Source organism: Eptatretus burgeri, chromosome 3 (assembly GCF_056783735.1).
Source record: "Eptatretus burgeri isolate ZD-2024b chromosome 3, Ebu_testis_v1, whole genome shotgun sequence".
NCBI classification, from domain to species: domain Eukaryota; kingdom Metazoa; phylum Chordata; class Myxini; order Myxiniformes; family Myxinidae; genus Eptatretus; species Eptatretus burgeri.
Window position 1 is genome coordinate 27,835,107 of NC_140963.1, and position 14,897 is coordinate 27,850,003.

The 14,897-nt window shown below is 36.6% G+C and overlaps 1 protein-coding gene across 1 annotated transcript in view; it reads right to left on the reverse strand.

Annotated features, from left to right (window-relative positions):
• Positions 1 to 14,897, reverse strand: part of LOC147029600 (uncharacterized) — a 92,696-nt gene that overhangs the window by 36,367 nt on the left and 41,432 nt on the right. The window contains exons 20-26 of the mRNA XM_085872757.1: positions 10,203 to 10,247; positions 9,722 to 9,820; positions 9,491 to 9,544; positions 9,261 to 9,368; positions 7,903 to 7,956; positions 5,291 to 5,389; positions 3,071 to 3,124 (exon numbers count right to left, since the gene is read on the reverse strand). Coding sequence (XP_085728883.1) covers positions 3,071 to 3,124; positions 5,291 to 5,389; positions 7,903 to 7,956; positions 9,261 to 9,368; positions 9,491 to 9,544; positions 9,722 to 9,820; positions 10,203 to 10,247 — 513 coding nt within the window. The remainder of the gene's footprint in view (positions 1 to 3,070; positions 3,125 to 5,290; positions 5,390 to 7,902; positions 7,957 to 9,260; positions 9,369 to 9,490; positions 9,545 to 9,721; positions 9,821 to 10,202; positions 10,248 to 14,897) is intronic.

Genomic DNA, 14,897 nt, shown 5'->3' on the forward strand with positions numbered 1-14,897 from the left:
AAAGATTTGCAAATTGAATTGTTAATTTCGAGAATTAAGCAGCCAAAAAGTGAAAAATAATTTTTCCTTCTTGTTCTCATTCTTCATCCTGATTATTTGCAGAAGCAAAACATGTACACTGATCAGTCACCATGAAACTTTGTACAATTAAGAGATTGTTCCAAACCAGGGAAATAAAAATATATTATTCAGTAAAATTTGACTCAAACACTTTCTTTTAAATAATGTTTGGAAATATAATGAAGATTTAATTAAATTAATGCACCACACAAAGTTTTATGAAATCTTTTTCCTCTACTTTGATTTGGATTGAGATTTTTTCCAAAAGGCAATTTTTGATGCTGGTTCGAGAGTTCCTTCCTCCACCCCATCAAGGCTAAGTTTCCCAGAGCAGTTCCGTTTTGTTTTACCGTTTTATTTTCATTCCTGTGTTGCTGTTCATATGTTTGTCCAAATTTCAATGTCAAACCATACTTCATGATGTTGAATTGTCAAATTTGTGTCCCTGTTAAAGTACGGCCTACTCATCTAGGGCTTGGTTAGTTGGCATGTTGCTTCAGTCTCTGCTCCGAGCCCATGTGCTTCTTTTTTGGTTCTTTTCTCCCAGGTATTGTCATTTCTGGTCCCTCAACTTCATCCTTTTCCCCTCCTTGCTCCAAAAAATACAAACAAAAAAAGCTCTTCTTCACTCCAAAACTCCCTCCACCCCACCAACTCCAAAAACTACAAACTAAATCCGTCATGCACAGTTCCTCCTTCATTTTCTATCCCTTCTCTTTTCAATAGCCCCCAAAACTGAATCTTCATTTAATGAAACATTTCTTTCTTTAAAAGCTCTTCAAAACATTTTCTCTTTTCTCCCACCTGTGGAATCAACTTCCAATTTATCTTCAATCTCATTCTTCATTCCAAGTTTTCAAGACAGCTGTTCACCACCATCTCTGACGATCTCCCATCCCAAACCATGATCTTTTCTACCCCCATTAACTCACCCCAAGCCCACCTCTTTTAAACGTCACTGTTTTCCATCCTGAGAGTTTGTTTCTTTATCCATTTTGTCCACCGGATGTCCTTCGCAAGTCCTCATTGTTCCACCCATCCCTTATGTTCGATGTCTCTATTTTATCCTTCAACCCTGCTGTTGTGTGTTTCCCCTTCTTCTTCTGTTGTTCATTTTGTTCCATTGCATCCTGATCCATTCTATTTTCTTACTCCTCCATGAGCCTCGACTCTGTATTTTAAAAAGGCAGAAAGGTGCAGTCGTGAAATAGATTTTGTACAACAATTTAGTTCATTTTTTTGTTTACTTCAAAATGCTGCACACATGTGGAACCCTCCTTTTAATAAAACTCTGTTTATTTGCTAATTATTTAAAATGATATAAAAACGTTTATTCTTTATACATGAAACAACCTGCAACTGATGCCTCAGAAAACAGATTTTTTGAACGCCAATTGCATTTTCCATCCAATCGTGTCACTTTGTCAAAAAAAAAAAATCTATGGGTATGCACTCCTATGTTAAAAATTTCATGTCAATCGTTCAAGTGGTTGTTGGAGAAAATTTTTTAAAGGGATTAAAGGTGAAAAAGTGAGGGCATAAGAAAAAAATAAAATAAAGAAGGGCTTCAGCTGAAGTCACACAACAGGGTCAAGGATGGTTGTGGATGCCTATTACAGTTATTAAAACCCCAACAGCTGAAAAGAAAATCCAAAAATAGAAAAAAAAAGTTTGTTTTTGATGATATTTTAAGAGAAAAAATTTCAGGTGACAAAAGCCCAAAAAAAGAATAAAACACAATTAACAGTGACCCTGTAAAAACCGTGTTTTTTGCCGATTATTAAAATAATAAAATAATACATTAAGCTCATTTTAATCACGCACTGACTGATGACTGATATTAATGTTCGGTACCTTCCAAGTGACGCAGAAAGCTGCAATTTTGCGTGCCAATGGCCATCAAAGCCAATACACCGGGAAAAAGTATAGAACCATTGGAAAGTATCCATAAATGAAAATATATAAAGAAATGAAAAAAGAAATAAATGCAGGTGATTGACCCGAGACAATGGGGAAGCACGTGGTTCATTATTGCTTACAATGTGAAAGCATATCCCGTAAGTGAAATAATAAAATAGTCATATCCTTCAAACCTAATAGCCCCAAAACTGCATAAAAATAAAAATCTCATTGCATAATATAAGCTTTAAAATAATAAACCCCCTGTTAACAGTATAACCCAAGTAATAAAATTAATGTTGCTGGGGCATATATTTATGCGAAGTCTTCCTGATTGAACCTCTGCCCTCATTGCTCTCTCTTTTGCTGTGATGAAGGGTCAGGCCCAAAATATCAGTTTTTCTTTTTATTCAAGGTGCATCAACTACCATTTAAGGTAATTTTAATCTATTTGTGGTTTGTGAGCAGAGAAAAACACTTTTGGATGGACAATGACTTATTTATAAATTGAAGAAAGGCAAGTTACATGTTATATTCAACATGTACCAAATACTCGTATGATTAGTTCGACCCCTGTTTTGTATGAATTCCTTAATTTATTGGCCTTCTCCTTCTTCTGATAACTTTAAAACAGAAGGTCAAGTAAATCAAATATTAATACTTATGGAATATGAACAACTAAACTATCCTCCGAATATATTGCATTAAAATGGAGGCCAAGTTCCTCCTGTTTGTATACCATGTGTTAATGATGTACTGTTGAATGAAACTTGACCCATTTTTTTCGATGCCATATCTTTAGAAAGCTAAATTATATTCCCTGTCAATGCAAAGGGCTTGGGTTTTTTTCATTTCAAATAGTTTGCATTGATTATATTTAAAGAGAAAAGTGATTATCTGTAAAACACCAGCACTGTATAATAAGTCACAGAATAAGTGATCGCTAAATTATTCATAAAGTCCTAAAGTTTTTTACCATTGAAAAAGTTGCTGTAAGAGAAACAGGTGTTATATTTTAATGTAAAATGAGGTCAAAGTAACAGTGTGTTGTGCATGGAAAACAATGGCACAAGCAAGAAGGGAATTTCTTAAACAGCAAATAACAACTTACCTGAGGCCCAGGCTTCCCTTCTGAACCTGGAGGACCAGGACTGCCAGTTAAGCCCTGTTGAGCAAAAAAAGGTGTCAATAGGTCTCACGCATCAACTTTTATCAGGCAACTAAATAAAACAGCATTATGTATGGTTATAGAAAAGTCGGTTTTCACAAAAGTCTGCTCAGCAAGGATAAAGCAAACTGCTTTATTTCCTTATCTCAGCAATATGTTACCATGTTATAGCAGAGGCACCAGAGAATGCAACTGTCAAAATTGTGTCATTAAAAATAATAATAATAATAACAAAAACATTAACAACTTGCTACAAAACCGTTTTTCAAAAAACAGAAAAAGTTATATGAGTTTAATTAGTGTAAATATTCCTGATGATATACTAATTAGAATTTGAAAAAAATAGAATATATATATATATATATATATATATATATATATATATATATATATATATATAAATATAATCAAGGGTTCATGGCAAGAGAGTATGTAGCAGTGATGCAACTTATCGAAGAAAATAAAGTACCTGGCCAAGTAAAAACTGCATGAATTTTAAGAGTTAAAGAGTGACATTATCTCCCTAACAATTGCAATCAATCAATACAAATATTTGAGCAGACACCTGTTTGTTAATGATGGATATTTATGTTGGTATACTACCTTAAAGTTTAGTCCATCATCGATTCAGTAATACTCTGACTCAAATTGTGAGAGAGCCAATTATGGAATGATCGATTGTGAGAAACTTTTGGGGTAAAAAAAAAAGTTCCAACTTCTTGCAGTGTTTCAAAGGTGTAAATAATTTTGCATGATGGATTAATTTCAATTCTCAATTTGTTGAGTCAATCTTGGATGATCACACTGTAATCTATCAAGATAAGAAAAGGAGATGCAGAAAAAGTTATTTCTGTCCATTTAATTTGCATCATGTCATCAACCAACTAATGCTGACATACTAAAATTGGGAATTGTAGCCAGGCAAGCTACATAAACACCAGGAATCTTAACTATGAGACCATATGAAAATATATAATGAGAGCTGATGTTATGTTTTAAAATGAAGTGTACATACATATATATACATACACATATACATATATAAACACATATAAATATACATATATAAACATATATGTATATATATATGCATATATAAATATATATAAATACATACATATATAGAAATATATATATATATATATATATATATATATATATATATATACATACATATATAGAAATATACATATATATACATACATATATAGAAATATACATATATATATATATATATATATATATATATATATATACACAAATATAAACATATATATATATATATATATATATATATATATATATATATATATATATATATAAACATATATACATATAAACATATATAAACATATATATATATATATATATATATATATATATATATATATATATATATATATGCACACACACACACACACACACACACACACACACACACACACACACACACACACACACACACACGTCTTTGTCATAAAGAACAAAGAAGAATAATACAACCTTAACTTATTTCATCCCTAAAATGAAGATTAATGAAGTTAGTGTGAAAAAGTTAGTGTCATCTTTCTTTACCTGCATTTGGTGATGGCTCATGATTCATTCACATCTATGTTAGGCAGGCATGTATGGTTACAGGATTTAACTGCCAATGTGTTAATTCCTGAGCAAGCATGCAAAAGAGAAAGAAAATGATCAAGTTCAATGCAAAAAAGATTTAGTGACATCGTTAGAAATGCACAAGTTACAATGTATGAAAGGATGATATTTGAGAATATTGGAAGTATTTAATGAAAGAGTGGAATCCTTTTATGTTAATGCACTTTAGTGCTTTCAAAGAATAACTGAATTGACCAAAACAGTAAAGCAATCGATGGTAACGACATAAAAATAAGTTTCCCAACTATTTCATTTCAATATTGGTTCTTTCAGATCGACATTGTTTCAACTAGAAGTCCTTGGTTCTTCTTTGACCCTCTTTATATTCTCTGTTGAAATTCGAATTGAAAAGGTGCACACCAAGGAATACCTGGGCAGCACATTTAAATAATAACATAACAAAAGATGAAATCCAGTCAAACATGGAAGACCACATTTTGACTGAATAATTGACAATGGAAAACTGTGGAAGAATTCCCACATTTAGCAAACGGTGAAACTCACCCTTGCACCAGGAAGGCCAGCCTCACCAGGACGTCCAGGATCCCCAGAGTTTCCCTTTGCTCCAGCAGAGCCGGGAGGACCACGCTCACCTGGGCCACCCTGCAAGCATACAATCAGGTTAAAATTTTACATGCAGTGCACAGTGTGCATACAAGCAATTAAAAACTTTTGATGTTAATGTATCTGCCACAGCCATTAGAAAATGTTTTTTTCATTGTAATTGGCCTGCCGAATTAAGTATGCCGATAACTGCTGTCGTAATTCTAAACCAGGTGCCACATGGGCATTATTGCATTGTCCGTGACCATCAAGGAACATCTGCCACATCATCACCTTGTCTTGGATAACAATGTCAAGGTTGGAGAGCAGCTGGTATTATGAAAAATTATAGAATTAGCCATTTGTTTGATGCAGTTGGCATAATCTGTTCCTAGTCACTGGCTCCCTCTGGAGGAAGATTCTGCAGAATTTAACAACTAAATAAATTCCATTTTAAATTTAAAGCTAACCAAGTTATAATGAGGAATTACGATCATTAGAGAGTGAGAACCTCCAGGGCGACACCTATATGTTCTTCTCTGATGTCTCTTATAGTTTTGTTTTGTTTTTGAGGTTGTTTTGTGTTGTGAATGAGAACAGTGCCATATATTTATATGGCATTACAATATATATCAATGAAATACATTTCAATAGGGTAAAATAAAAGTACACGAAAGCAACAAGACATGCACATCACCTCCAATTTAGCCTCACTTCCCTCTACCCCACCACATGACCCCAAATTCAGCTAAATCAGTCCAACTTAAATAATGAGTAGTGCTAAAATTAAGTAGAAGACAACAAGCAATGCCACTCTGATCATCGAAATGGCAGATCAACAAAAATGCTCTCCATTTTCTTTCCACTTTGGTTGATTAATTTCCTGGAAATATAAGTGTGGATAATTACATTTTCAAGTAAAGGTCCCTCCTTTATAAATGGGACAAGTGTTTTTCAAATTACATATTTCTCTGTTGTCTCCATGTTTATCAATGCATTTAGTGATCGAACCGTGTTCCCAGATTCTATATTAATACAGAAGAGTTTATTACCTCCTATCCTGGAGGTGGAAGGAGGTTGTGTTTTCACCCCTGTGTCTATCTGTTTGTTTGTTTGTGTGCAGGATACCTCAAAAAGTTGTGGACGGATTCAAATGAAATTTGGTGGACAGATTGGGTGTGTGACAAGGACGAACCAATTTGATCTTTTTGAAGATCCGGCTCCTAGAATTTTTTTAACCGATTCTTCACCATTGAGAGACAGGGCCAAAAACGACATAGAGCATGACATCTCAAAAAGTTGTGGACAGATTTTGACAAAACTTGATGGACAGGTTGTGTGTGTGACAAGAACAAATCAATTCGATTTCGGTGAAGATCTGAATCCGGATCCGGATCCACTAATTTTTTGAAGTGATTCTTCACCATTGAGAGATCGGGTTAAACCAATAGATAGCATGACATCTCAAAATGTTGTGGACGGATTCAGACAAAACTTGGACAGGTTGGGAATGCCACGAGGAAGAATTAATGAAATTTTGGTGTAGATCCGAATCCAGATCCAGAAACGAGAATTATTTAATTTTAAAAGTGATTCTTCACCATTGATAGGACAAAAACAATATCCAGCAAGATATTTCCAAAAATTATTGGGCCCGATATGTTCTACTGGATCAGGCATTGCATGGCAGAGGTATGCACTCTGCCGAGTGCCCTTCTATTTCTGAATTGTTGTCAGTTATGCACACATCTCTGTTGAATCAATCCAATGATGCAAACAATCTTCCCCTTCGGTGAGAATCAAGTGATTGGGAAATGCCATAAATCTCTTGGATCGAGCATGTGTGTCCCACTAACAGCACTTCACCTGTTCATGGAGAAAGACATTTAAGAGCTGTAGGCGAGAGCTAACAAATACGAGTCCCAGTCCCATAGCATTCCAACATGGGTGGAAGAACATAATGTGCAGCAATTTAAATAATTGTGATACTTTGGCTTTATTCTGATCTGGTTGAGATTGCCCCTTTTTGCATTGGAATATATTGCATTTGTACTTGTAAAGGGTTGTTATGTATTGTGTCTGCACGTAGGATAATAAAAAGGAAGTGAGGGGACTAGGGAATGGGATTTATTAGATGTCATGTTTGCTGTGTGTATGAGATATATGGAGTCTTTTTATCCTTATATTGGGTTGTTCGTGATTGCCAGTAAAGTATTTTTTTATACATCTTCCTCTTCTTCTTCAATAACCCTCTATTCTGTCATATATTGTTTATTTCTTCCCTCCATTCTCATCTTCCTTGCTTTTTTTTTTACTTATGAGGCCTATTAATTTGTTCTTATAATTTTTTGATTGTTTAGCTAATTTATATTTATCTGTTTTCAAGTTTTATTGATGCTCCTATGTGTTATTTGGTGGTTTTCTGCAGTTTTATCACCTGATTTAAGTTATTTTGGAAGTAAAAAAAATAACAATAATATTAAAATTCATCAATTATTGCATTGCATTTGCAATCTTGAGCAGTTTGGCATTTGAATCAGGGTGAGTGAATAAAACAAACTAAATGCACTTACCTTTGGTCCAATAAGTCCATCTTGGCCTGGGAAACCACGGTTACCTGGTGACCCCTGTCAAAATGACACACATTTGTCAGAAATATGATACACTGGTTTTATGAGGTCTTTCAGAATATGTTCTTACAATGTGAACACAAATTTGAAACAGGAGAAATTAAATTATGGTAAGGTGATACCCTCCCACAGTCTCGTATGCAGCCTTGTGGCTGCCGGTTGCATCGTTGGTTAGGGACACAGCTATGCCTTGAATGCAGTGCCCCTATTACCAGCACACGAGTGCTCATTATGCCAACCTCAGAAGGACGACAGGCTTAGTCAATCCCACCTGGTGTTAATTCAGCAGCCAACGGGGCTTGAACAGAGCACCCTATGATCCCAAGCCAGCCTCCATAACCGCTAAGCCAACACCAGGCTTCGGAGATACCCTAAAGTCAACAATTCCAAAGGGTTTATTGTGTTCAATCATCTTCCATTACCTCCTGATGTTTATGTTTTCTCCCCCTTCCTTCCCAAGCTTGAAATGCATAACTATGTTCTCTTTTTCTTCCTGTTCCCCTTTCCTTATCATTGGTCATTTCTTGCATTTCCTCAAATATTTGTTTCCCTCATTTTAACTCCATCTCCCTCTTCCCTTGGATGTGCAATGTGTAAAAGTATGCACGATCATCACTCACAGCATGCATCTTGAATTGAACAATCAATTCTTGGGATTACACACAACACAGCGAAGGAAACAACCATAACCGATGATATGATCAGCGAGTTTTATTCTCTGATTCAAAGGAGTAACATTTTATTTGAAGGATATAGAATGGTAGTTTTGCATTTAACTGAACCCAAATAAAGGAGTAAGCAAAATGGAAATTGATATATTCTTTGCATTCGGGATACAGTTTCGATTTCATCAGCAATTTATAGATTCTCATTTCAAATTAGACAATGAAAAGTTGGATTCGGGAATTTTTGGATGGCCAATCAAGTATTTTCAACCAGAATATTTCTCTTCGAGGTCTCATGTGATCGAAAAATTGTTTCGAACACAAGTCTGGTGAACAAGTAATTTGTTTTAAAGCTTTTTTTGAAAATGATCACTCATGAAGGACTTCATACAGAAATTATGTCTCGGGCAAAGGCATCAAATGTGTGTTAACATAAATTACAAGGACGTGGAAATGAAAAGATGAAAATGGATGAATACAAATAGTATATGGGATTTAAACCTGAGTTCTGAGGTCCATGAGCTATTTCTTCAAATAGGAACACTGAACAGGTCAAAAACTCTTTTAATTCAATATTAGCTTGGAATTAAATAATTTTAACAGGAGATTTTTCCACCAATTTCAAGATGATCTTACCCGCTCGCCATTTGGTCCAGGTGGTCCAGCACTTCCGGATTCTCCACGAGCACCTCGCTTTCCTTCCTCACCAGCAGGACCAGGAGGACCTTGAACACCAGCTGAGCCCTGGCAGGTAAATTGGATCAGAAAAAAATTTGAAGACTATTGCAGGCGAGAGGCCCGATCTATCACTGGAGTCCATGATCTATAGGATGCATTTTGTTGCCACCACAAATGTGTTCACTTACAGGTTCACCCTTTGGACCGGTTTCACCCTTGAAGCCAGGAGCACCTGGGTCACCCTGCCATGCACAAGAGTCACAGTGAAAAGTAAAGTTCAAGCTCATGGCAAGTTCATGCTTTTATTTTAAGTGCTGTGATTCAAGGAAAGTTTCATTCTCCCCTATATCTTGCTCCTAAATGGCCATTTAAGTTTTGCAATAAAGCAAAAAATAATAAACTGCATCACATGCACCTACCTGTTGGCCTTTAGGACCAATAGGACCGCTTGCACCCTGAGGGCCAGGAGCACCACGGGGCCCGGGAAATCCAGGAGCACCAGCAATTCCGGGAGATCCCTGAAAGGTGGTTCAAAGAGGTGAAATGAGAGTGGAAAGAAGATAAAGATACGTCTGGCTACGAATGCCTGGCGCAACTCAAACATGTATCAAACAGCATGTCTTTTACACGTTTGGTGCATATTTTACCATTATCTCAGAAATAATTGGGTAATTGCTGTTATATAGTTACAAAGCCACAATATTCACCAAACAATATATTATGACAATGGATAAGTAACTTTGGCAATCATATTTTGTACACAAGCTGTTAGTTAATTCAACAGACAAAAGGAATCATTGATAGACCCTATTTTGGAGCAAATTCAACTGGAAAGTGCATTGAACTTGACTTTTGAGGTACATATGTGCTGCAAAAGGATTGCAGTTATTGTGTACTTACAGCAGAACCCTTAGCTCCAGCAATTCCATCAGTTCCAGGGTTTCCCTGCAAAAAAAAAAAATTATTTCATTAAAAATTCATCCAGAAAGAATTAATGAATCTGAAACATGCCTTTCACAGTCATAATGTTTTCGATGAGTAAAATATAATGAACTGGGATTAAAGTTATTGGATTTTTTTTTCTACAGTGGTTAAAGCTGAATGCATAAAGTACAAGCATGACAAGTGCATCAAGAGGCTTAATCTTATGTTTAAATCAATTAAAGGACATAAGTAGACAATTACTGTGAATCAATATTGTATTGTGGATTTCAAACTGGGATTCAAAAATTATAGAAGCAATGGGCTGAGATTGAAACAATAACAGACCAACCTGAATTTCAAGATGAAAGTGTTTCCTTTTTGACTGAAACTTTATTGCATTTCCCTGTACTTTCAAAGTCCAAGTTAATTCACAGAAAAAAAAATATACTTACTTGTTTAGAATACAGGTTTCAAAGGGGACTGAAACAGCGATAATGCATCATGGTTCGGTTGGGTTTAGTATTTACAGAATATTGGGGCTCAATAATAGAAACTTGACTTTTTTGGGGCTCCACCATGAGAAGTGAAGCTACATGGTCTTTCTTGTTAGTTTCATTCGAGCTGTTGACTTTGGCCTAATCAAATCCAATCCAAATCCATTGGGCCCATACTCTGCACAAAGCGTCAGTGCTGCCGAAGCAGTCTCCTGGGCCATTGGGTACAATCCTGGGTAGGTCGCCACTCCAATGCAGGACACTCAAATGGCTCAATCACCTCAGCAAGCTGGTACTCACTTTGCTGACTTCAGAAAGATGCCAGGCTGATTCAACCCCACCTGGTGTTAATTCAACAGACAAGTGGGATTTCAACTCAGGACCCTAATCATGAAGCCAACACCAGGCATGCAGCCTAACCTGCAATTAAATTATTGTTGAAGTGCTCAGGTGAGCCCTGGGAGGTGCCAGCTCGAGCCATGTTACAGGTTGTGTGTGTGTGTGTGTGTGTGTATGTATATATGTACATATGTATGTATATATATATATATATATATATATATATATATATATGTATATATATATATATATATATATATATATATATATATATATATATATATATGTATTACTTCCAGTGAGATTACTTTGAATGTGACAACTAAACATAATTGGAACGTTTACAATAAAAATTCCAATTGCTTTAATCCTGGAACTTTATAGTCGGACCTAATATATATGTAATGAAAATTGCATGCCCAGGAAAGAGAGTGGCATCTCCATATCTACATGTGGTTGAATTGCGTGACCAGCCAGTGGGTCACCCAGATAGCTCAGATGGCAGAGCACTATTATGGCTCACCAGAGGACCTGGGTTTGATTCCTGGTCTGGGCACCAAGTTTTCCCACATATACATCTGTTAGTTTCATATATATATATATATATATATATATATATATATATATATATATATATATATATATATATATATATGCCTGAAACATGGCCAGAGATACACACACAAGCTGTCAAACTGAGATTTGAATCTCGACCTAGCGAAAAACCATCATCCTGGTTTTTCACAAAAAGCAGAAAGAGCGATAAATCGATGTGTGTGCCATCCCTTGGATAGGCATAAGTTGGTGGATGTCAAACAATCCAAGGTGTCCTTTGTGAAGAGTAGATGAGTTATCGTTGGCGCCCTGGCCAAATTCCAAAATTCTGCCCTAACTTTTGGTGTCGGAGTGGCAACCCAGCCTGGATTATTAACCCAAACCAAAGAGTGCTTTGCAAAATCGATGCTGTATTGAGCATAGCACATGAAATATATATGTATATATATATATATATATATATATATATATATATATATATATATATATATATATATATATATATATATATATATATATATATGTGTGTTAAGGTGATTTAAAAGTAGAATGTCATGACTCTTCAATGCCATGACATCTTTCTTTGGTTGTAAAGTAACACATTTCACCCTGACTGCAAGCTGGCAGTTCAAATGGTGAGTGTCACCAGTGGCTGAAAAGGTGCAACTACCAACCGGTTTTGGCTTTTGTTGGGCCTCATCAGGGGAGCGTATCACATTTCCAAGCACTGAAGGTGACGGTTTTTGGTTATATACTAGTCAATGGCACCTCACTGATTTTGAGTGGTGAGGTCTGAAGATTATCTCCCGCTTTGCCAAACACAAGATTTACGCACAGTATCTGGTTTACAACCGAAAGATTTTGTCACAAGTGTATGGGAACTTGCTGTGTTGCCCTCATGATGTGGAAATGAGGACGAAAACGGACGGTAATTGCATTTTCTATGCACTTGTGACAGCATCTGAAATTACACATTTGGTGATAAGCATTGCGAGATCGCTCTAACGGGAGCCGCAGAAAGTATATGCATTGTGGTGGTGACGTCATGACGTTCGTCTCAGGTCAGAGAACGACATTAATTATCATCATTGCTCCTGACCGCAAACCATTAGTGACTCCAGATTGCGTTTGGTAAAGTGGGAGATAATGTTCCACGTGGCAGGCGGCACTTATAGCTCCTGTTATTGTGTAGCAATGGCTGTATTGGACTCCGTGCCAGGGCTTTCAGCACTCATGGTTTGGAGTCGCACAGTACCTGATATTGATATGTAATATATATAAATATATATTAATACATTCACACCAGGACACTGGGGCAATCTGCACAGCAACAATAACATGCAATTTTTGTGATAAAATATCCATTTCATAAATTTGAAGACTGGTGGTATTGTCTCATTCCACAAGTTGGTGTATTAACATCCACAAAGTAGGTCACATAAGTGCCAGATTTTGAACTTGGATCATCCCTGCCTCCACCTGCCCCCCCTCCCCTCCACCCCAACCCCCACTTCTCCTTTCTTGCCTTTGTTCTGGATGAACCATTATTATTGATGCTGTCCTCTGGTGGAAGCAGTGATATTTCGAGATCGGTGGTATAGTCTCAGATGCACATGAGTTTGCATGATGTGCTGTTTAAATATATATATATTTCATATACATATTTGCATCTATATTTATATCTATGTTTATATCTATATTTTATATGTATATATATATATATATATATATATATATATATATATATATTTATGTATATATATATATATATATATATATATATATATATATATATATATATATCTTCTTCTTCTTCTTCTTCTTCTTCTTCATTTGACTGCTTCCATGAGGGGTCGCCACAGCGGATCATCCAGATGATCCGCATAGTGATTTGGCATGGGTTTTACGCCGGATGCCCTTCCTGATGCAACCCTGGTCGCCTCTTATGACACAGGGATATGGTACACCTATTTTAACCGGGGCATACACCAGGCCCAGTACACTGGTACTCACTTTGCCGACCTCGGAAGGATGACAGGCTGAGTCAACTTCCTGGTGTGTATTAATTCAAGCGGCCAACGGGGCTTGAACTCAGGACCTTTTGGATCCCAAGCCACGACCCTAACCACAACGCCAACACCTGGATATACTTTATATGTAAATATATATATATATATATATATATATATATATATATATATATATATATATATATATATATATATATATATATATATATATATATATATACATATACACACACACACACACACACACACACACACACACACACACACACACACACACACACACACACACACACACACACACACACACACACACACACACACACACACACACACACACACACACACACATATTGGGACAGCACATCATGCAAACTCATGTGCATCTGAGACTATACCACCGATCTCGAAATATCACTGCTTCCACCAGAGGACAGCAGCAATAATAATGGTTCATCCAGAACAAAGGCAAGAAAGGAGAAGTGGGGGTTGGGGGGGGGCAGGTGGAGGGAGTGATGGTCCAAGTTCAAAATCTGGTGCTTTTGTGACCTACTTTATGGATGTTAATACACCAACTTGTGGAATGAGACAATGCCACCAGTCTTCAAATTTATGAAATGGATATTTTATCACAAAAATTGCATGTTATTGTTGCTGTGCAGATTGCCCCAGTGTCCTGGTGTGAATGCTGGTGGGCCGCGTCAACTGCAGCTGCAACCCCCAGCTGGTTCGGGTGTCCTGGGCCAGATAACAGGTCTATCTCCTCTGGAACCAAGTCTGAGGGACAGGCGAGTCAGCCGATGCATTGTGCTCTCGGTGCCACACACCAGATCACAAATTACCAACCAAGCAAAGCCAGCAAGGTGCATGGCACTATCTTTTTTATGGGGCCGCTCTCCTGTAACCAATCAATCCTTAAGCGTACTTTGCGGCGGATCCATGGTGGATGGTGGATCCACGACATCGACCAAACTGCAGATCCACAACCTCAGTCACGGATCCACACCAATAGATCCACAACCTCAGTTGCATCCAGTTAGTCAGTCAACGCATCAAAGCTTTAAATCCTCTCGTGAGAAAAGCAATAAACTTTCTCACTGGAGGATTTAAAGTATTATCACATATTTATAACTCTCATCACACATTTCATAATAAGATAATACATTAACACACACACACACACACACACACACACACACACACACACACACACACACACACACACACACACACACACACACACACACACACACACA